Source organism: Bradysia coprophila (genome assembly GCF_014529535.1).
Source record: "Bradysia coprophila strain Holo2 chromosome X unlocalized genomic scaffold, BU_Bcop_v1 contig_38, whole genome shotgun sequence".
Lineage (NCBI taxonomy): Eukaryota > Metazoa > Arthropoda > Insecta > Diptera > Sciaridae > Bradysia > Bradysia coprophila.
Window position 1 is genome coordinate 1,729,944 of NW_023503327.1, and position 24,101 is coordinate 1,754,044.

A 24,101-nucleotide genomic window follows, 5' to 3' on the forward strand; every position below is an offset into this window, starting at 1 on the left:
GCTGTGTTTTCGTACCAAAATTTATAGCCTAAAGAACACCACCTCATTGCATTGAATTGATTATGTTCGAACGACTACATTAAGTTTCCAGGCTAATGCTATGATTCATGTAGCGAGTCCCCATTTAAATTGGTGATAAAATAAAAATTTCGAAAATTAAGTGACAATGTGACAATAGAAACTTTTCACACCAAAAACTTTTCACTGAACTTTTAATTCTTAATCTGTTAAGGAACTCTTTTGTTAGTTAAGTGCCATGAAAATTTTATGAAATGCCTTTTAGTTGGCTGTGGTCGCTGTTCCATTGTGCGCGGATGTATAATTAAGATATTTTTCTATACTTTTTTGCGGTTTGAATTTTATTTGTTTAAAATAGCAAAATTCCCAGTAAAATATTTCATTTATACCATTATTACCGGCTGAATGAATAAAGGGAAATTATTTTCATCGGCCGTTCCACATCAATTAGAGTGATTAGAGTGTGAAAATGTCTGAGCTGTCGGACAAAGAGTGCATCTCTCTTGCAATGATAATTTATCATCTGAAATAAATGAAGCCACAGTATATTGTTTTGATACGATTCGTCTGGTGAATGATGGTCGACAATAGTTGTAAACGCATAATTTTAACAACGTGACGAAACTTTACGATGTTTCGAACCGCTTCTGCATAGAGACTTCTTTAAGGTTTTTTAACTAAATCGATAAGATGACATTTTGCAAGATTTAAGAGTGATATCGAAAAAACATCGAACAAAATCAGACATTTTGGGACAAGGGGTCACAGATATCACGACAGAGTAAAGTTAACCAGGCAGGAGTGGACGTTTGACAAGGGACCTGAATAATCTAGTAGTCCTATATTTTTTTCGAATAAAATTTTTCAATTTATGTCAGTGTTCATTTGAGCTCATTTTCGTACAGTGTGTTAGGTCCCTTATTTGACGTTTCGAAAATGAACCGCTCCTGCCTGGTTTATTTTACTCTGCCGTGCAGATATTATTGACTTAAAGCTCATTCGGTTCGTTGAACTTTTGCGAGTAAAACGTAGCACTACGTTTGGTGAACTTTATTTTGTTGTCGACGCTCGAACTAAGGGTCTGCCAAAAGGGGCCCAAAATCGTTTTCTCGTGATTAATCGAGTAAACCCATTTTGGAAAAAAAACGTTTTTAGCTAGCCTTGCAGGCCTTGACGAGACGCACATTTTGAGTATACACACCACCAGGTCCAGGAACATTGGAAAAACATGTGGTGACTCCACTGTTACTGACAAATAAAAAAACGAAAACGTAGCACTTTAAATTCTCTATAAACCTTCCGAAGAAAGTTTTTGCGAATTTACAGTCTTTCTATCGGTTTCAGGGATTTTCCTTTGAGAAAAAAAGATTTTTCGACTTTGACCAATTTTTTCCGCCATTTTGGAATCAAATGTCAAAAAATAAATTGCACCAACGCAATTTCACGAATTATTGTGAAGTTGCCATGACACCTACCATAGCTATATATAGCTCAAATGAAAAAGGAAAGTCTAAAGTTTTTTTTGGGACACTTTGCTTTTACAAATTTTCTATTTTCATGTGACTTTTCCAAGCTTTTCCGAAATGTCAGAAAAAAAGTTGAGTTTCAAAGTGAGATAACTAGTGAAATATGATTTTTACAAGGAAATGATGTTCCGAGGATTTGTTCGCCATGAAATTCTCTACCGAAATAAGTTATGGCAGTCTTTCCTATCTTTAACGATGGCGGATCTGGAACCTATTTTCCGCATTCCCACCATATAATGTTAGGAATGAAAAAATAATAATTTTCAAGATTTTCACCAATTCTTTTTTATTTTGTTAGGAAACTTGCTGTTATGATGTAGGAAGTTGTTTCTGTTGTAAATGATGTCCATATTTCCTCATCCAGAGGTTTCACTAGTCAGAACTCCGGAATTTTACGACTTTTCAATGTAAATTTTGAATGTATTCTGGATTTGGGACTTTTAAAAGTTCTCCAGCATAAAGTACGTAAAATTTCATGATTCCTCAATAACCTCTGACATTCAAGATTATCATCCTGATGGGATATAGTCGGGAACAGGGTTGGAAGAGACTCAGGTTTTTGATTTTTCAAGGATTTTCGAAAGAACTACATTTGTCAAGTTAAATAAAAAAGAATTACAGACCAGTATAGTCCTGGCCTCTTATTTCCGCTTCAAATTCTAGAACTGGAAGTTTTCAAGGACTTCATAGCATTTTTTGGATTTCCCTCTATACTTTTAGGATTATTGAAATGGTAGTGTACTAGTTCCTAAAATTTCATAACTTCACATGGTCCAGCATTTTCCCAATTCTAGAACTCTGGGATTTTAAGGGGAAACTCAGTCTTTTTTGTACTCTCTTCTGGCCTAAAAGGATGATTACGATAGTAGTTGGTTGGTTCCTGAAATTCCATCATTCCCAATGGCTCAGTAATGCGCATATCGCATTAGACTATGGATGACCATATTTACCGATAGTCCAATTTTCAGACCTTTGTCAAAAAATGCACTATGCAATCGCTGAGAACCTCCACTAATTTGGCAGCTGTCATTAATAGCATTTTTCCTTGAAGTGCGTTGATTGCACCAAAAAAAATTGGACTTTTTTCTATAATTTATCCGTTGGAAGTACATTGATATCTCTTTTCCGTTACTAATGAAGATCATAGAAAACGAGCCGTCAGAACAGTCGGAACGTTTGCTGCGACTGAGCCCCGTACAAACCCGTACATCTATTGCGTACGTGACCCTAGTTCGTCCGTCGCCCTACTCTTACCGTAAACCTACTGCGCCCGTAAACGTCAGTAAAGTAAAATTCTTATGAAATGTGTACGTCTTAAAAATTGCGCATAGCGCAATTACGAAGCCCCGTACGACGTTCCTTTTAAATGTAACACAAATTTCGAATTGACCTAAAATTTTAATTTATTGAGTATAAATACACATAGGGCCTAGTATCGGCCTCAGTCCGAGGATCCAAATTTAATTTTTTTTTCAACTACATTCTATTTGGTGTTCGATTACCTTCCAAATGAAACAAAAAATACGAAAAACGGATGAAATTTGCTCGAGTTATATGTAAAATACACATAGGGCCCTAGTAGCGACCTTAGTCCAAGGACCCAAACTTAACTTTTTTTTCAACAACATACTATTCGGTGTTCGATTATCTTTCAAATGAAACAAAAATTACGAAAAACGGATGAAATTTACTCGAGTTGTATGTAAAATACGCATAGGGCCCTAGTAGCGGCCTTAGTCCAAGGACCCAAATTTAATTTTTTCAACAACATTCTATTCGGCCTTTGATTACCTTCCAAATGACACAAAAATTACGAAAAACGAATGAAATTTACTCGAGTTCAATGTAAAATACACATAGGGCCCTAGTAGTGGCCTTAGTCCAAGGACCCAAATTTAATTTTTTTTCAACAACATTCTATTCGGCCTTTGATTACCTTCCAAATGAAACAAAAATTACGAAAAACGGATGAAATTTGCTCGAGCTATATGTAAAATACACATAGGGCCCTAGTAGCGGCCTTAGTCCAAGGACCCAAATTTAATTTTTTTTTCAACAACATTCTATTCGGTGTTCGATTATCTTTCAAATGAAACAAAAATTACGAAAAACGGATGAAATTTACTCGAGTTGTATGTAACATACGCATAGGGCCCTAGTAGCGGCCTTAGTTCGAGGACCCAAATTTAATTTTTTTTTTCAACAACATTCTATTCGGCTTTTGATTACCTTCCAAATGACACAAAAATTACGAAAAACGAATGAAATTTACTTGAGTTCTATGTAAAATACACATAGGGCCCTAGTAGCTTTTCACTTCTAAGGCCCTAACTCACGGTCCACTCACCCAATTTTAAAAAACTTTTTTTTCCTGGATTGGTATTGACAATACCTATCATTTGCCGTGTCATTTACTTTTCTTTCGTTTATTTTGCCATAAATATCACCAAAAGACCTTAAATCACTTAGGTGGCCCTAACTCACGAAGGGCCGACCCGAATATGCCCATCTTCGAACTTAGCCTCACTATTTTGATTATCTTTCCATCAATTACACACGGCATCGTAATCCTATAAGCCCCTTCGTACTTCGTACGGGGCTAAAAACCTGACATAACGACATCTCACGGGTAAGCAGCTCTAGAAAGAAAACTCTAAGAAAGGAAGTTTTTCTGGAAAGTGATTGGCTTTTGGCTACAGAATTTCTGAAGTCAACGGGTGAATCGGTGTGCCACAGAGTGAAGAGAAGGCAATACAACATCGTTTGGAACTAAACTGGAAAAATACTCTGTGCACTCTGAGGCCTATTTAAGATATTTTCACCTGCAGATTTGTCGATAAGGGTGTTCTACAAAGTAAGAGACAGGGACTGCAGAGCGTTTTTTATTTGTTTCGTTTCTTAATAAAATTTTATTTACTTACTAAGTAACAAAGTTGATGTAATGAGTATTCAGTCTGGTACAATAAATAGTTAATTTAATTAAAATTAAAATGAAAACCAACTGTGAGTATGTTCCATCAATATTGGTTATGACCATGGTTGCAATTTATTTTGGCTTTCCTTTCGCGTACGGTGGATAAGTCGATGTCTTCAGATACAAACTGCCGAACAACTTACGCCTAATATATTGGTAAAGAACAAAAAATAAATTCACAAAAGATATGAGAATCACATCAAGAGTATACACCGAGCATACCTCGAATACATTCCTAGTAAATCGTACGTTTTCGATTTACAGAATCCAGCCTCCCACCAGTAATACCCCAGCGAGCATTTCCATGCTTTAAACATATTCGCCGGATTCAATGAATACAGAAAATACTGAACTGCCTTAAAGTGACTGCATGTTATCGAAACTGTATGTCGGAAAGGAACGAGAGAAAAAAAAAATATTCAAAATAGATGACCCGGGCACAGAGTTGGTACATAATGCGCCATATATACGACATTCTAAATCGAATCAAATTTATTGCTTACAATGTGTCATTCCACTCTCCATGGCGGGATCTACGCAGCCTGGTTGAGGCGACAAACCGTCGTTCGGATAGAAATCCTGGTGACCGCAATTCATTGTTGCACCGATACCAAAGTAATTAGCATTTGTATGAATACATTGCACAAATTGTGCATCGGATTTATCTAGTCGTTCATCCGTATCAATTGGCACTGGTTTCGTATATAACCAGCCGGCAGGATCTAAACCAATGATAGTTCCTACAGCACCGTTTAGCTGATGTCCGGCAATGCCGCTGATTTGCGCGCCAAATGAGTGCCCTATTAGCGTCCAATGCTTTATCGAAACAGATGAAAACAGCTGAAGATATTGGATAAATTTGACAAGTTGTTTAGCAACAATGCGTGTATTTGTCGCCGCTATCGAATATTCAGTTAAAGCCAGTCGGGTCCAATCCACACCACAGATATTTGAGTCGATATTTTGAACATAGGCGGACATTGTATTGTTCATCCATGTTCTATTTACGCTGTCGAACCAACCGTGAATTAAAAATGCAACTGGGAGTGAGAAGTTAAATTTCGATGTTATGTTGGGGTCGTTGATGTGTACTTGACGGTATGGTAGTTGATTTCTGAAATAAAATGCAAAATTTAAATATTTTTTTGAAATTAATTTTTTTTCCTTGCGGTGTGCAGGTGAGTGTTTATGCACAGCATTACACACAGCGTGAAATGTTAGAAAGTTAAAAAAAAAAATAAATAAATAAAAACGAGAGAGCTTCAGATTTATACTTTATGACCTCGTCGTTCTGTTGGCGCAAGACAAACAATTCACATCATGCACTCTTCCACATAAATATTTATGTCAATAAATGTACTCGAGTGGAACGATTCGTTTAAGGTCTTAAACATTTCTCGATTGGATACAACAACGATCTGGGAGTATTTTCTTGAAAGATTTCAAATGTATGAATGGACCAAAGACTTATAAGAAGATACAAATCGATGTGTTTCCAGGACGACTGTGTCCGTAAGAAGATTTTCGTTTACAATGTCGATTTAACAACGAACGTTCCACATAGATACTCAGATCCATCATAAACGAGCCGTCAGAACAGTCGGAGCGTTTGCTGCGACTGAGCCCCGTACGAACCCGTACATCTATTGCGCACGTGACCCTAGTGCGTCTGTCACCCTAGTTGAAGTCAAATTATTATGAAATGTGTACATCTTACAAATTGCGCATAGCGCAATTACGAAGTCCCGTACGACGTTCCTTTCAAATGTAACACAAATTTCAAGTTGACCTAAAATTTTAATTTATTGAGAGGCCTAAGGCCTAGTTACGGCCTTAGTCCAACGACCCAAATTTAATTTTTTTTTTCAACATCATTATATTCGGCCTTCGGTTACCTTCCAAATGAAACAAAAATTAGGAAAATCGGACGAAATTTACTCGAGATATATGCAAAATACACTTAGGGCCGAGTAGCGGGCTTAGTCCAAGGACCCAAATTTATTTTTTTTTCCAACAACATTCTATTTGGTGTTCGATTACCTTTCAAATGAAACAAAATTTAGGAAAATCGGATCAAATTTACTCGAGTTATATGCAAAACACACTTAGGGCCGTGGAGAGACCTTAGTCCAAGGACCCAAATTTTAATTTTTTTTTTCAACATTATATTCGATGTTCAATTACCTTTTAAATGAAACAAAAATTAGGAAAAACGGATGAAATTTACTCGAGTTATATGTTATATGCAAAATACACTTAGGGCCGAGGAGCGGCCTCAGTCTAAGGACCTAATTTTCAAACATTTTTCGCACCACATTCTATTCGGTATTCAATTACCTTTCATATAAGACAAAAATTAGCAAAATTGGATGAGATTTACTCGATTTATATGCAAAATACACGTAGGGCCGAGGAGCGGCCTCAGTCTAAGGACCTAATTTTCAAACATTTTTCGCACCACATTCTATTCGGTATTCAATTACCTTTCATATAAGACAAAAACTAGCAAAATCGGATGAGATTTACTCGATTTATATGCAAAATACACTTTGGGCCGAGGAGCGGCCTCAGTCCAAGGACCCAAATTTAAAACGTTCTTCGCCACATTATATTCGGGCTTCGATTACCTTTCAAATGAAACAAAAATCACGAAAAAAGGAAGCCGAGTAGCCTTTCACTTCTAGGGCCCTAACTCACGGGTCATACACCCGATTTTAATAAACTTTTTTTTCCTGGATCGGTATCGACATTACCTATCTTTTGCCGTTTCATTTACATTTCCAACGTTTTTTTTTGCCGTAAATATCCCCAAAAGACCTTAAAGCACTTAGGCGGCCCTAACTCACGAAGGGCCGACCAAAATATGCCCATCTTCGAACTTAGCCTCACTATTTTGACTATCTTTCAGGGAAAAAAAAAATCGAATTTGATTTACTCAAGATATCGACGTGACGGACAGACAAAATTTTTATTGCGGATTCGTCATCTATGAACATAGGCAAACACTTTTCCCTTACCGTTTGCTTCGAATTCCATCAATTACACACGGCATCGTAATCCTATAAGCCCCTTTGTACTTCGTACGGGGCTAAAAATACGTATCAAAACGTATACGAAACTTTCTGAATTATTTACACCTAAAGTTAAGTTTTTGATCTCATACGTGATCAACAACTTAATTTCATTCATTATTTCATATTAAAACTGCTGTCTTGAGAGCTTTCGTTTAGTCAATTTCAACGACTTTCCATTTAGACTAAAAACCAAATTTATCTCCTATAATGTCATAATATTCACAATTTGAGTGTCACTTTTAGAATCAAAATGGGCTAGATTTAAACACGTCATTCACAGAACGTACGTTTATTAACTGAAAATTTCGATAAATGGTCATTTGCGCACGGCTAACTTCGATAATTTCCAGAGAGTTGCTAATATAACGACTGGGTCGTTTCGACGGATAGAGGGAATATGTCGAATGATTTTGATAGAGGGAATATGTCAAATGATTTTGAAATTGGTTGAGAGAAAATGTATTGAATTCTCTCTCAAAAACCCACCTGTCATTCGACATTTTCCCTCTATCCGTCGAAACGACCCAGTCGTCATATTAGCATCTCTCTGATAATTTCACATTTATTTACGGCTAACTTCGATAATTTCTCATTTATTCACTGAAAATTGACAAATTCTTGACAGTATACTAGATGTGTGTTTTATTGTGGGGAATATGAATGAGTTACGGCGTCATGACGTGTTTATGCTTCTTGATTTTTTAAATTTGTTTTTTATGGTGATTATGACATTACAGGAGATAAAACCTTGTTCCTAACACGGTAGTAAATGGGGGTTTTGCGCACACGATGTGTTGCCGAACTCGCTTCGCTCGTACCTCACATCTAGTGCGCAAAACAATCCCATTTACCAAAGTTTACAGCTGTATCGTGTAACGGACCAGTGGAAGCGACTGAAGTTGGTTAGACCACGCTAACCTCTGACCGCCACTGGATCCGGAGGTCGAAACGGAATTTTGTCTCTGCATTCGATTCACGCGAACCATAGGAAAGGGAAGAGTAATTTTGCTTTGTTTGTTTTTGCTCTGTTCGTTTGAACATTGTTCGTTCAGAGCTCAGGCTCATTTTGTGAGTTAAAGTTTTTGTTGCATGTCACACCTGGAATTAATCTGTTTTCCAGGTAAAGTAAAGTTTTGTACCACCGGTCGTTATTGTGTCATTTGCTAAAGTTCTTTAATGATTGATTCGAGAAATGACAAAAAGCCGCTGACACGCTTAGAAACAATGGTCGCAATTTGAACACGGTCACTATGGCAAAGCTTTTTTTTTGAGAATTGAAATTCTTGGAAATTCTTCAATACAGTCAGCGACTTTGGAATAAATGACGAGTTTTGTTTCAGCTGATCCACTCATATACACGTTTTTGAATGGTTTTACCACTACTACGCGCATGAGTGTACATTGTTCACCCGTATCAACAAGAACATTTGTTTAGAAAAACAACTGAAACCAAAAACGCGACCTATTTCAAAGTCGCCGACTGTATTAGTGCAAACGAAGTTTCTTGAAATAAATCTCCTCTAAAAACACGAAGAATTTTCAAGAATTTCAAAAATTTTAATTCTCAAAAATGTGCGCAAAATGACTCCAAACAATAGGATTGAATGAGGATCATTTCTGTTATGGAACGGGCAATGAAAACCTTACTAAAAATTCGTCAAAATTTCAACACATTCTTACCATGTAATTAAAGACAAGTCCACGGGCGGAAAATAGACAACAACTCCCGCTGATCGCGTGAAAACTCATTAAGTACGTACGGATCGCGTGAAAACTCATACCTGGGTCTATACGAAGAAAAAAAAATTTGCTGTCACGTGTGACAAGCCTTCTTCCACCGATTCTTCCTCTTTCATTACAATTTTTATCTATATCCGGTAATCAAATAAATAATTATTGTTGAGTTGCGGTTACACAGCGACCACTTTTCGACTAACACTGAGTATAATATTCTTAACGAGCACAGCATGCGGTAACGTATATTTAAAACAAAAAAAAACTGATTACAGAGACGGAAAGAATGTGCTAATCAAATTACGTTATAGAGACAATGCGTGAATATATCACCTGTAGCTTGTCGTTAATTCAGTTATGAATTTCTAACGTTAGATTTTCAAATAAAAAACGAACAAAAATTCTTTGCACAAACACGTCAAAAAACAAGTTTGGAAATTTGTTGGTCCACAATTTCATTATATATACTATACAATCCATAGACCCATATAAACGGGCACATAAAAACTAAAGAAGTTAATGAACTTGAGACGAGCCAATTTCGAATTTTTTACGAAAACATTTTTTTTTTTCAACGTGATGCTGGTGTACACCTTGATCTTGCTTATGATAAAAATTCTTCTTTAGGTCAAACCTTTCTAAAAAAAAATCGCAACCAAAAAATAGAAAGGAACGCAAAATGCACCTTGCACATGTCAACCGTTAAAATGCATAATATAAAATTCTGGCGGCCGAGAAACCAAATCACATATCTCGAAATTAAACGCAAAGTCACACATTCAATTGTAATTAACGTCGTGCACATTATATATTTTTGGAATGCTTGAAGCGATTTTTTTTTGTAAATTTATTACTGAGATGGTTGGCACTCACCGATGCGAACACCAGAATGTAACATCACTTTCATTCGTCAACGAATTGTTTGCAGCATCGTAATTCTGTAGATATCCTAAAACATTGACAATTGCCTGATCGACTTGTCGGATTCGATTGACTAGCTCGTATTCCGGATCGATAGCCACTACAACTGACCGGCTGACTACAATGAAAGATACAGAGAAATAGGTCACCATTATTAGCAAAATCACTGTAGGGCTCATCATTTATGCTGAAAAATTCCATACAAAAATTTGAAATCACTAACATCGTAACTGACAATTGGCACAGTATTTTGAACATTTTCTTTTTTTTGAAAATTATTTTTTTGTTTTATTTGCGGTTACAACTATATCTGATATGCACAATAATACCCGATGAATTGATATCACTTAGCACACTTCCGTTGAACTTGACTGCTGAATCGAGAATAAGAAAACACTTTGTGTGTTTTCAGTGCGATAACATTTCTGAAGGTGGTACTACAACGGTTGCAATAGTGGAATTGTGCTTCAGTATGTTCGCCGAATTGATTTCAATGATGCTCTTTAGTAGGGTATAGAATTTAATGGGAATGGAATTTAATTATGCATTCAGAACGACTTGAATTCGTTCGAGTAAGAAAAAAAAAATTAAAAAAAATTTGGAGAAGAGAAATAATCGAGTAATTTTATGTTGTGTATGTAGCCGGTGTGCCATCACACATGATCACCTTTTAATGGGCAACCTGAACATCTTAACAAAACAAAACATCCCAACAAAAATCTCTTCGAGAAAAGTGTGACGCAGTCTTTGAAGTACAATTTCTAAAATGAATGATATCGCTAGAGTTGACGCTTTCAGCTTCGTTACGCAAAAATTAAATTTTACACCCAATTTTAGTTCAAACAAGCTGGCTGAGTTTTTCTCATCATCTGCCAAATAATTTTTACCAAAAAAAAATTGACTGGAAACAACCAAAATTTTACCAAAAAAATCTGCGTCGCATGTGGCAGATAAATTTTCTTGCTGGTCTGTTCCTGAACATTTGCCACTTTGCGACGCAGATTTTTTTGGTAAAATTTTGGTTGTTTCCAGTCAAATTTTTTTTGGTAAAAATTATTTGGCAGATGATAAGAAAAACTCAGCCAGCTTGTTTGAACTAAAATTGGGTGTAAAATTTAATTTTTGCGTAACGAAGCTGAAAGCGTCAACTCTAGCGATATCATTCATTTTAGAAATTGTACTTCAAAGACTGCGTCACACTTTTCTCGAAGAGATTTTTGTTGGGATATCAGTCGTTTTAGAACTCTGCTTTTTATAACAGTTTATAACAGAAATTTGGAAATTTGGCGAAATTTGAAAATTTGACGAAATTCGAAAATTTGACGAAAATCGAAAATTTGGCGAAATTTGAAAATTTGGCGAAATTTGAAAATTTGACGAAATTCGAAAATTTGACGAAAATCGAAAATTTGACGAAATTCGAAAATTTGACGAAATTCGAAAATTTGACGAAATTCGAAAATTTGACGAAATTTGACGAAAATCGAAAATTTGACGAAAATCAAAAATTTGACGAAAATCGAAAATTTGACGAAAATCGAAAATTTGACGAAAATCGAAAATTTGACGAAATTTGAAATTTGACGAAAATCTGCCACCATTCAAGAAATATCTCTAAAACCCCAATTGACCCACCCATTTCCAACTTTCGACATTTTTCACAAATGCCCTTCTTTTCTACTCGTAAAACTCTGAGACTTTGCCGAAGAAAGTAACTCTCTATCTGCCACCATTCAAGAAATACCTCTAAAAACATAATTGACCCAGTGAAAAATGTCGAAAGTTGGAAATGGGTGGGTCAGACCCACCCATTTCCAACTTTCGACATTTTTCACATATGCCCCTCTGTTCTACTCGTAAAATTCTGAGACTTTGCCGAAGAAAGTAATTCTCTATCTCTCATAACCCAAAAAAATATTAGTCCTTTCATCCTACGCTCGAGTAGATCAAAATTTGGTCACTCTAATCACTCTAGCTCAAACGAATCTGCCCCGATTTTTTTAATTATTTTTTTGTTCGAATCGTGTTACGAATACCTTTCATTTGATGGGTCGCACGCCTCTATAGGTTTCAATACAGCTAAGCTACAGCCGAAAACGCGTTACCGACCCTCGAAAACCACACTCAGAAACCACTTCGAGGCCAATAAAACAAAATTCTTGTTTTTCCTGGGGTAATGGCGTATCACATTTTCATTTTTATGCCCACCCTGAGGTTCCTGCAAAATTTCATGGAGATTGGCTGACTAGTTTCCGAGATCGACCGTCGATAGATAGACAGATAGACAGATAGACAGATAGAAACATACAGAGTAAGTTGAAAGATTTTGATTGTTTGGAAAACGTTAATTTGGTGCATTTTCTATCAAAATGACCAACTTCAAAACGATGTATCTCCGGCAATTTTAAAGTTACATAGTCGAGTGATAGCTCGTTTTGCTCGTATTTGAAGCGCGAATAAGATAGAATAGGATTTGTGGTGATACAGGCCAAAGGAAAGAAACTTAAATTCTCGCCTATATATAGTTGCCGCGTCTCAAAAAAATTTCTTCGTTCTTTTTTTGGAAGTTAGACTGCGTCAAGTCCTCCGCTATCGCTCCGGACATGATTGAACGCTGTTCAATTGATTTTTTTTCTCACGATAATAGACAACAGTGCATGATGTTACACCAATTCTATGAACTAACTTATTTTCCCCACAAAAACCGCACAGTGAATGCACCCAATTAATGTACGAATCGGATTCCATCATTAGACTTCGCACATTAAATCGATTTTTGTTTCGTGCCGTACTAAAAGCCTGTGAATTTTAGCAAATTGATAACTAACCTTAGATCGTGTAAATTGTATAAGCAAATCTAAGTTAGGAAGTAAAAATAATTTTCGTCTTGTTATTTCTGATTTTGTAGGGTCAACCAACCGATTACGGGCCACTGCTGTAACACTAACCCTCTATTGTGTTTTCCTTTGTTCCTTCGTTCGAAACAAAAGAGAAGACAATAGACGGTTAATATTACAGCAGTGGTCCGTAATTGGTACTTTTACCCTAGTTGTGGTGTGTTAATGTTCATCATCCACATATTTCACTTAGCACACGAAGAAGTACGTTCTAACAGTTCTAATGTTTGATATTTGCAAAGTCGCATACGGAAAGACGGAAAATAAAATTCGAGTTTTTGATTTGTTTACTCTTAAGGAACTAGTGGTAGGAAGATGTGAGATCAACTCTCCATGAAACGATCTTCTCACCTCTGAGGGTGCAGTCAATGTCAATCAAATTATTTGTGTAGAAGTTTGCTTCAGCTGCTATACCAGCTGGTTCACTCATAACAAACACACTGGATATACAGCAGCTGAAGCAAACGTTGACGTTCTGTTGACATTAACTGTACGTAAAATATCAATAGAAAACGAAATCAGAATACGATGACATGATAGAGCTCTTTTTTCTGTGAGTATAAGGAATTTTTAAGAATTTAATATTTATTTGTTCAACGCAGGGCCTATTTTTGGAAATTTTTTTGGACATTTTTTCCAAAATTTCCAAAAAAATTGCCAAAAATTTAAAAAAACTGCGAACGTCTAAAAACCGAATTTTTCCATAATTTCGAACTGTTTTGGCAACTCCGGAGCTCAGCCTTATGTTTTATCCGGCTCTCAATGATTTATGTTTGATTATTGACGCTCTCATCTTTCAAATTAATCATGCTCGTCTTCATTTGAAACCTGATAGTGTCAAGAAATAATCGAGAGTCAGTTAAACCGTTCGAAATGGTGGAAAAATTTGGTTTTTGGACGTTCGAAGTTTTTGGAAATTTTTGGCAATTTTTTCGCAAAATTTCCAAAAAAAAATCCAAAAATAGGCCCTGGTTCAACGAGTGAAGAAAAGTTGAAAATCGTATTTCTAGGTTGTTGTTTATGGCTAGAGCGTGGCGAGTGCCACAATTCACCCGAGGAAATACAATTTCCAGCTTTTTTCCCGAGTTAAACACAATGTTTTTCACAAAAAAAGGCTTCCGAAGTTTTAGTGGAGGAGAGTGTAAAATATCCAGTAAATAAGACCCTGAATTTCATGCTTTGTAAATTTGTTGATTACGCGAATGTAGCGACTCTACGAATGAAATATTTTGGAGCTAACTCTTGAAAAGCTTGAGTAAATATCGCGAGTGTGGTCACTTCCTTCATAAGCTCAAAACATTTTCATGAAAATTCAAAAACCAATTTCCTGGTGTCAGTCAGTCATTATTCTGGGATCACACAAAATTGTTGCAATATTGTGCAGTGTATACAGTTTTGGCGTCGACGCTAATTTATACATTTAACAGGCATGTACTCTATCTAAAAAGCCATTAAAAAAAATCAAAAATTCTCGCTCTCCTGCCGCTACAATACATTTAGCATTTGATCGACAGCATTTCTATCATTATTTTCCTATACCCATAACCCATACCAATGGTTCATTAGCAACAACAACCGGTGTTGACTTTTTTTTTTAAACCAAAAAATGCAATTTTCATATAACTAACTCCACTCATGGTGTGGTGGCCTTACATTTCGGAAAAGTAGTTCGATCTTTGCGATGGTGAATTTAAAAACAAAAATCAACATAAAATGTGTGGCAATGCTACTTGTTACGTAATATGAGATTAAATTACAATTGATCGGTTCAAGTCAGAGGATACCTTCGCTCATAACAGAGGTATTAGTTTACGAAAGGCGAGTTATGGATGGGGTCTGGATCTGGACGCATTGCGATTGTGAAAATTGGACATTGATAAATCGTCTGTACCTATCATATGCAAACCCAAATATGGTCGTGTGACTGCTGCCTCGAATGAGTCATTTTTATTTGTCGTTTAAGTTATAGGAATCAAGGGCACCTTTTATCCGGTCAAAAATTCTTTTGACAAGTAGCAAGCTCTCTGTATGTTACTGGCTAGTACATCAGGTAATACTTACAAACCCGGACCAGTACACCTCTTGTGTCATCCATTGCCACAATATATTGAGAGTTCAAGCTGAGACAACATACACACATGTTATAAAATAGGAGTTCGTTCACCGTGATGTAGAATAAATTCCGTAGCGCGTAACAGCGTAAACACAAATTAATGTACAACGAAAATACAAACCCAGACATGTGAATGGCAAATATTTGCGATCGACAATGTCTGTGATCGTCCAATAACAACGTATCGCGATACTATACAGTCATCTTATAATCAGTTAACTGATCCGACTTAACCGAAATTTAAACAAAAATCTTTCAGTCGTCATCTTCTAATTTGTGTACCATCGCTAATAAAAGAGATAAAGTAGAATGGCATGTGTGGATATATCTCGATTAGAGAGTTCAAAGAGTGTAAAAACACGTTGAACATTTAACAAGAGGAAACAACCAAACACACTGTGATGGTCAACGTTTTGTTTCCAAAGTGTGTCTGTTATATAAATTGTATATCGAGCGGCTAGAATTCTGTGCCTTTGTATCAACTTGAATTGCAAATTTGTGGCTAGAATTTCGACTTAATTCTAAACTATTTCAATTAAGCTCATTATCGGCTTGTCGTGCGGCATGTATGACAGTACTAAGAAGCCGAAAAATCGCATGACACTCCCAATATAGTCATGCCGTCATTCGGCCGGTCTTTTAGATGATAGTCAACAAACTTCTTAAAATGGATGAGGCGACATAACTGCACGGTCAATATCGTCAGTATCGTCATAGTATCGTTTTTTGGACGATAGTATCGTTTTTTAGACGATAGTATCGTCCAAAAAACGATAGTATCATTTTTTAGACGATACTATCGTCTAAAAACGATATTATCGTCCAAAAAAATTTCATTCAGGACGATAATATCGTCTAAAATTATAAATTTTAAAATATTTTCAGGACGATATTATCGTTTTATTGACGATATTATCGTTTTATTGACGATATTATCGTTTTATTGACGATATTATCGTTTAAAAAAACGATAATATCGTTTTTAAACGATAATATCGTTTTTTTGGACGATACTATCGTTTTTTTGATGATACTATCGTCTAAAAAACGATATTATCGTTTAAAAAACGATAATATCGTTTTTTTGACGATAATATCGTCCTGGATGAAAACATCCGCTGGACGATATTATCGTTATTTTCTTTTTCTGAACAAATTTATCGTTATTTTGGACGATATTATCGTCCTGGTCGATAATTTTTGGGACGATAATATCGTTCTGGACGATAGTATCGTTCAGAACGGTAATATCGTTTTTAATTAATTTATTTTTTTAAATTTGAGACGATAATATCGTCCAGGACGATAATATCGTTTTTAATTTATTTAAAATAAAAATTCTAGACGATAATATCGTCCTGGGCGATATTATCGTTCTGGATGGTTGTTGAAGACGAAACACAAAATCTTGTAGATAAACACCCTTTTATAGACGGCAAATATATATTAAAAATTGGTTCATTTGGTTCCGTAAATTTAAATTTGATATAGAAAAATTACACAGACTAATTATGAGACGATGCGAGAAAAAAAAATTAACTCCTACGTTCCGACACCGTTCCGGCGCCCGGCTCGCATTGCGGCCCTGCGCTTCGCTCCGGGGCAATGGGCCGGATCGCTCGGCGTGTTAAAACGCTTTTTATGTACAATCAAAGTTGGTATTCATTACGTAAAAAGATGAATTATTTTAGAACGAACTAAACGCCTTTTTTAAACACTGATGTGTAGGTGATTTCCTCTGACAATTGTTTTTCGATATTTTGGAAGAGAATTTGGTTCTTGCTGCACCTCTGAGTAAAATTGAGTCCTGGACAATATTACCACCCAAAACTAAACGATAATATCGTTTTTAGACGATGGTATCGTTTTTTAGACGATAGTATCGTTTTTTAGACGATAGTATCGTCCAAAAAAACGATAATATCGTTCCTGACGATATTGACGGTGTGGAAATGTCCCGCCACCTTAAAATGGTATCAGCGATACAGCACACAGGTAGGGAGTAGGTGTAAGAAATATACTGTCTTGCTGGAGACATTTCTTGTTGATACGTGTTGGAAGTTTGTATTTCGAGCCGGAGGCTAGCGCGACATCTCACACGTCAAAACAGAAATTTCTTAGTAAGACAGTACGGTATTCTGATTGCTTGCGGATTTTGACGAGACAGTAATGAGTCGTTGCTGACCGCGAGCAATCAAAAGGTTTTTACAACACGGAAATCTTGTAAATCAGTTCCGTTTTGGTCAATTTTTAAAGGACCTTTTGGTCTGCTGTTATGAAAACGTACGTGGACGACTTCTTTTATAAGCTTTCAATTTCTATTAAAACTTCGCTCTAGAACTGTCTAATAAGTCCGGGGAATCATCTACGTTGAGAATGACTGTCCAATTAACCCACTGTTTAACCGACACAGATTTTTTTTCGATTTGTTTCTAGACGTTAGGTGTTGCATCTTATGAACCTTAAAGGTTTACTTGTTTACAAAAAAGAAACGTGCGTCACAAATGGCACGAGAGGAAAAAAACTCTAAAGAATACCAGAGAATGAGAGTAGAATCGTCAGTCAATAGTGACGTAAAATGCATCACCTAAAACGATATTTTAGAAGTACTCACTCGTAACTTGCGTCACATTTTACTCTGTTAAGTAGTATTGATACTTAAAGAAATTCTAGATCTTACACGCTTTAAAGTCCTAAACTGTTGAACTTTCCTCCTACGATCCAAGATTCTATCGCTCTATTGAACGATTCCTAAATGAAAAAGCTTCCAAAACGTTACAATTTTACCTATTCGAGCACCAAAATGTCACGAGTTTCTATTTAGGCTCGACTCGTGAATCAATTAAATCGTCGACGGTGTTAAAAATGGCCTGTTCCACCTGATTTAGTCGATTCTCCAAAGCATATTCGGGATGTATGGATCGCGACGGTGCAACTTTATATAGAGAGTTGATTTTGGACACAAAGGGAAGGAAGGAACTCGTGAAATGCCTTCCCTCACAAACAGTAGCACAAAATGTGAAAAACAATAAATTGAATGTAATTAAACTATTGATTGCCCGTCCAATCATTTCGGAAGAGAATGTTCTTTTTTCGTAAACTTTACTGTTGAAAATCACGGTTCGAATTGATATTTCAAGTGCAATGTCACATTAAAGAATATCCACTGCAGAAGACTTCACAAGAACACCCTCTGGATATATTCGATTATTATGTGAGTAATCTTCGATCACTGGAAAAACCTGATATTTTATGTCAACTGAAACAAATCCAAAATTTTCGGACGAACGAACAAAAGTAATTGTTGACAATTATCACAATAAAAATGTAGTGACCAGCCGAAGACATAGAGGTAGACTTCCTAGAGGAATTATGACCCGAGATTCACTGAAAATATATATCCCACACGACTAACACGAAAACGTCAGCTTTGTTTCATTTGACGTTATGAGACCCTTTACTTTTGACATTAAGAGTCCGTTTTTACTGTCTGTCGCCTGCAACTTTAATTGTGATATTTTCTCTATTAGGCCCAACCCACTGGCCCGCAAACACTATAACAATTCAATAGAACCAACGACCACCGTCGTTCACCATTTGAAGTACTAGATTGTTGTGACATTAGGAAAGATAAATCAAACGATATTATTTGCTGATCCATTCAATAAGGGGTGACTGGTTTTTGACTTACTTACTTACTTGGGCGAGCCCTACAACCTACTTTCAGATCAGACTCAATTGCATCTATACATCTCGCTCTCTGTCTTCCTGGCCTGCGACTTCCATCGGGATTTGTATTTAGTAGTTTCAGTGGTACATGTTCCTCATTCCTTCTTTGTACATGACCGAGCCATCTTAATCGATTGATTTTGATGAATTTGACTATATCGGGCTCCTTGTATAGCTGATGCAGCTTATATGTCTGATTCTAATTTCATTCATCTTTTTAGCCCCGTACGAAGTACGAAGGGGCTTTTAGGATTACGATGCCGTGTGTAATTGATGGAATTCGAAGCAGACGGTAAGGGCAAAGTGTTTGCCTATGTTCATAGATGACGAATCCGCAATAAAAATTTGGGTCGTCAGTCCGTCTGTCCGTCACGTCGATATCTTGAGTAAATCAAATCCGATTTCAAAAATTTTTTTTTCCCTGAAAGATAGTCAAAATAGTGAGGCTAAGTTCGAAGATGGGCATATTCGGGTCGGCCCTTCGTGAGTTAGGGCCACCTAAGTGATTTAAGGTCTTTTGGTGATATTTATGGCAAAATAAACGATGGAAATGTAAATGACACGGCAAATGATAGGTATTGTCAATACCAATCCAGGAATTTTTTTTTAAATCGGGTGAGTGGACCGTGAATTAGGGCCTTAGAAGTGAAAAGCTACTAGGGCTCTATGTGTATTTTACATATAACTCGAGCAAATTTCATTCGTTTTTCGTAATTTTTGTTTCATTTGAAAGATAATCAAAGGCCGAATAGAATGTTGTTGAAAAAAAAATTAAATTTGGGTCCTCGGACTAAGGCCGCTACTAGGGCCCTATGTGTATTTTACATATAACTCGAGCAAATTTCATCCGTTTTTCGTAATTTTTGTTTCATTTGGAAGGTAATCAAAGGCCGAATAGAATGTTGTTGAAAAAAAATTAAATTTGGGTCCTCGGACTAAGGCCGCTACTAGGGTCCTATGCGTATTTTACATACAACTAGAGTAAATTTCATCCGTTTTTCGTAATTTTTGTTTCATTTGAAAGATAATCAAAGGCCGAATAGAATGTTGTTGAAAAAAAAATTAAATTTGGGTCCTCGGACTAAGGCCGCTACTAGGGCCCTATGTGTATTTTACATATAACTCGAGCAAATTTCATCCGTTTTTCGTAATTTTTGTTTCATTTGGAAGGTAATCAAAGGCCGAATAGAATGTAGTTGAAAAAAATTAAATTTGGGTCCTCGGACTAAGGCCGCTACTAGGGCCATATGTGTATTTTACATATAACTCGAGCAAATTTCATCCGTTTTTCGTATTTTCTGTTTCATTTGGAAGGTAATCAAAGGCCGAATAGAATGTAGTTGAAAAAAATTAAATTTGGGTCCTCGGACTGAGGCCGATACTAGGCCCTATGTGTATTTATACTCAATAAATTAAAATTTTAGGGCTATTTGAAATTTTTGTTTTATTTGAAAGGAACGTCGTACGAAGCTTCGTAATTGCGCTATGCGCAATTTGTAAGATGTACACATTACATAATAATTTTACTTTAACTACTTTAACCGGCGCATAGGCTTACGGTCAAAGTAGGGTGACAGACGCACTAGGGTCACGTACGCAATAGATATACGGGTTTGTACGGGGCTCAGTCGCAGCAAACGATCCGACTGTTCTGATGGCTCGTTTCTTCTTCTTTTATTGAAAATGAACATAAGCAATATAATTACATGCGCACCGCATATGTGCGATAATGATATTTTTGAATAAGTTTACAAGTTCTGTACAGAATGTTCCACACATTAACGAAACATTCTATTTTTAATTAACATGCCGCAGGTTACATTGGTTAGTTTATTTTTATTACAATTGTTACCGGCAAGTTTAAAACGTTTTGGTCTTATTACCTTAATGTACTTGAACATTATGCACAAAAAAAAAGAAAGAAAACAAAACATTTTCGAGTGGTATTACACATTAATATTGGACAGATATCGTTTTATTATGTGAAAGGAAACAAGGCGCTGAGCTGAGTAAGTAAAATGCGAGAAAATTAATGTCGTGACGAATTTCTGGATATATTGAAAAATCACTTCCTAGTGGACATTCAGGAATTCAGTTCGCTAGTGGATTGATGAAGTTATCACTAGTACAGAAAGTGTAAGGTATTTGGGCAAACTCACCACTCCATAAAGTCATTTCTACTATTTTCATCTATTTTGACTAAAACTCACCACTCCATTGTCAAGATTATGATATTAGGTCTTTTATATTTGCGATTTTTCGCAGTCACAGACTGCATAAACTGTGTTTCAGCAAATACTAGGGAAATTTCAACATTATTAATTAGGAAAAGCATATTCTGGGGTAGTACACAATGACTAACCGATTTCAATTTAACCATTTTTCAAATTTCCTATTTTCAATTTATCTGTTTACTATTCCAAAATTCATCGCCGAATGCGGTTCTATAACCTGTTATATTCTAATTGTAGTCGCTGTATTACATAATCAGTCAAAAAACCCTTAACGGGCAAATGTGACGCAAGTCCTTTATCTTAGTTACAAAATAACTGATATCGCTGAGGGTGACGCATTGTGCGTCGTACGCAAAAGTTTTATCAACAAAAAATTGACTCAAAAAATTTGTGAAAGAAAATTTTACAACAAGAAATTTGCGTCACAAGTGGAAGATATCAGGTATTTTGTAAGTAAAATAAAGGACTTGCGTCACATTTACCCTTTCAGGGTTTTTTGACTGATATCACCACTTTTGTAAGTATGTCATTTCGACAACATCAAAAAAACCTTATAAAAATTAAAAAATGCTAGTCTGAATCCCAAAATCTAGAAACCAATATTGGTGACCCTCACTAATATTGAAAAATCCGATGGAAGTTAGGAAGTGCCAGAGGAATCATCTGTCATCCCAAAATTTATAGAACCAACCTTGGAACATCTCACTTATGTCGAAAGTAACCCAAATCCATCGAAAAATCCGATGGAAGTTAGGAAGTGCCAGAGGAATCATCCGTCATCCCAAAATTTAGGAACCAACTCTGTCACACCTAACTAATGTCGAAAATATCCCAAATCCATCAAAAAATCCGATGGAAGTTAGTTAGTGTCAGAGGAATCATCTGTCATCCCAAAATTTATAGAACCAACCTTGGAACATCTCACTTATGTCGAATATAACTCAAATCCATCAAAAATCCGATGGAAGTTAGGAAGTGCCAGAGGAATCATTTGTCATCCCAAAATTTAGGAACCAACCCTGGAACATCTCACTCATGTCGAAAATAACCCAAATCCATCAAAAAATCCGATTGAAGTTAGGAAGTGCCAGAGGAATCACCTGTCATCCCAAAATTTAGGAACCTACCTTCTTCTTCTTCTTTTTCAGCCTGTTTCTGTCCACTGCTGGACGTAGGCCTCCCCAATTCTTTTCCATTCCGAACGATTAGTTGCCACTTGTTGCCAATTTGCGCCTGCAATTCTCTTTATACCATTACTCCATCTCTCTGGTGGTCTACCTCTAGGTCGTGTTTTAGGTGGTCTCCAGTTCATGATCTTTTTGGTCCAACGTTCGTCCGTCCTTCTTGCAATATGTCCCGCCCAGCTCCACTTTAAAGATGCTATTCTTTCCATGACATCAACGACTTTTGTTTGTTGTCGAATCCATTGATTTGTCATTCTATCTCTGAGCGTAATTCCAAGCATACTTCGTTCCATAGCCTACCTAGTGGAAGTTAATGATCCCAACAATTCCCAACAAGAAATACTTCCCAAAACAACACACTCCATTCACCACATTACCATCCATATCATGCAACAAAATATACAACTCACACACACACACACATACAAATTGGCTTTTATATGGCATTTGTATGGAGACTTTGGAAGCTCCTATAACCAAACTTTCAGGAAAATCTATGGAAACGTTTAGGAGTTGCTGGATCCCATTTTTCCATAGGAACTAACTAACTAACTAACGTAGGCGATTTCAGTTATCTGAAAAAACGAAATTTTGCTTATTTTCATACAAACATCAATTGTTCGAAGTTCAATATCTCGGTCAATTTTGAAGCTGCAGTAACGTGTGATAGCTCGTTGAACTCGTATGGATTCCTAGATTCCCCGATATGCTAGTTTGGGGGTCGTTGGAGTTAAGGGAAGAAGTCAAAAAGTTGCTGTAAATATGCTCCGCCGTCCCGAAAAAAATTTTGGTAAAACATTTTTGGTAGTGGACTTGCGTCACGCCCGCTTACTAACTTGCGGGCATGATAATACCGGAACAAACAACGTCGAATCGTAGCAATTTTTTTTTATTGTTTGAACAGTGTGTTTTGCATGAATTGGTTGTGGATGCAGTTCAAGTGAAAATAACAAAAATGTGTCCGTCATTCTCAGTAGCACACCGTTGAGTCGACCGCCGTTTCGTGGAAGCAATTTAATGTAAGGCTACGGTATTAGTTTCTCTATATTTTTCCGATTTTTACAGTTTTTAATGACATGATGTATCATCGAATGTATCCTTTACCTCCTCCTCACACACACACACTCGCACACCATACTAAATATATAATTTTCATTTCCCTTTAATTCTATTGTATAATTAATTCGTCTACCAACAAGGTATTTAATTAGTAAAAGAGGCTCACAAATAACTTTCGTTGCGTGTTTAAACAACATAGCCATAAATCATTAGCACCGGCCAGAAAAGCCAAAATAATTTTGTGTTTAACATTTGGCTGGGGGTATAGTTGTTGCAGCTCGTGTATACATAACGAAACTAACTAACTTATGTCGGCAGTACGTTAGTTTATTATTCTCAAAGGATTTTCAGGTGTTACAAGATCGTTATCGTTCGAGTATATGTATCGAACAAATTATCAATGACTACGGAAAATTGTGTGTGCACGAAAATTTGATAAAAAGAAAATGATATTTTTTGCTTTTGCAACGTTGTGACTCTTTTAATTGGTGCTGATGACTGTCGTAACCAGTCGAACGTTGAGAAATGCATTGCACAGAAATAGTTCTATAGAAATTGATGCAGACGAATAAGGGTATGTTCTCAACTATAGTCAATTGCCGCAGTTATAATCGGTAACCGAAAAAAATCTGCGTTTT

The 24,101-nt window shown here is 36.3% G+C and overlaps 1 protein-coding gene and 1 long non-coding RNA gene across 3 annotated transcripts; one reads left to right on the forward strand and one right to left on the reverse strand.

The window, feature by feature from the left end:
• Positions 1-1,277: 1,277 nt before the first annotated feature.
• Positions 1,278-23,455, forward strand: LOC119069657. The gene is made up of 3 exons (XR_005086370.1): positions 1,278-1,471; positions 19,273-19,278; positions 23,442-23,455. It is a non-coding gene; the product is annotated as an uncharacterized LOC119069657 (long non-coding RNA).
• LOC119069656 (phospholipase A1) lies at positions 4,491-10,776 on the reverse strand. 2 transcript variants are annotated; one of them, XM_037173776.1, is made up of 5 exons: positions 10,451-10,776; positions 10,200-10,365; positions 5,022-5,632; positions 4,741-4,900; positions 4,491-4,663 (listed from the first exon to the last, which is right to left on the reverse strand). In XM_037173776.1, the coding sequence occupies exons 1-5, from the start codon at positions 10,503-10,505 to the stop codon at positions 4,591-4,593; spliced, it is 1,065 nt and encodes a 354-aa protein (XP_037029671.1). In that variant the 5' UTR covers positions 10,506-10,776; the 3' UTR covers positions 4,491-4,590. The 2 variants fall into 2 exon arrangements, with proteins under 2 accessions (XP_037029671.1, XP_037029670.1); XM_037173775.1 differs by having other exon boundaries at positions 10,200-10,776.
• Positions 23,456-24,101: the final 646 nt, after the last annotated feature.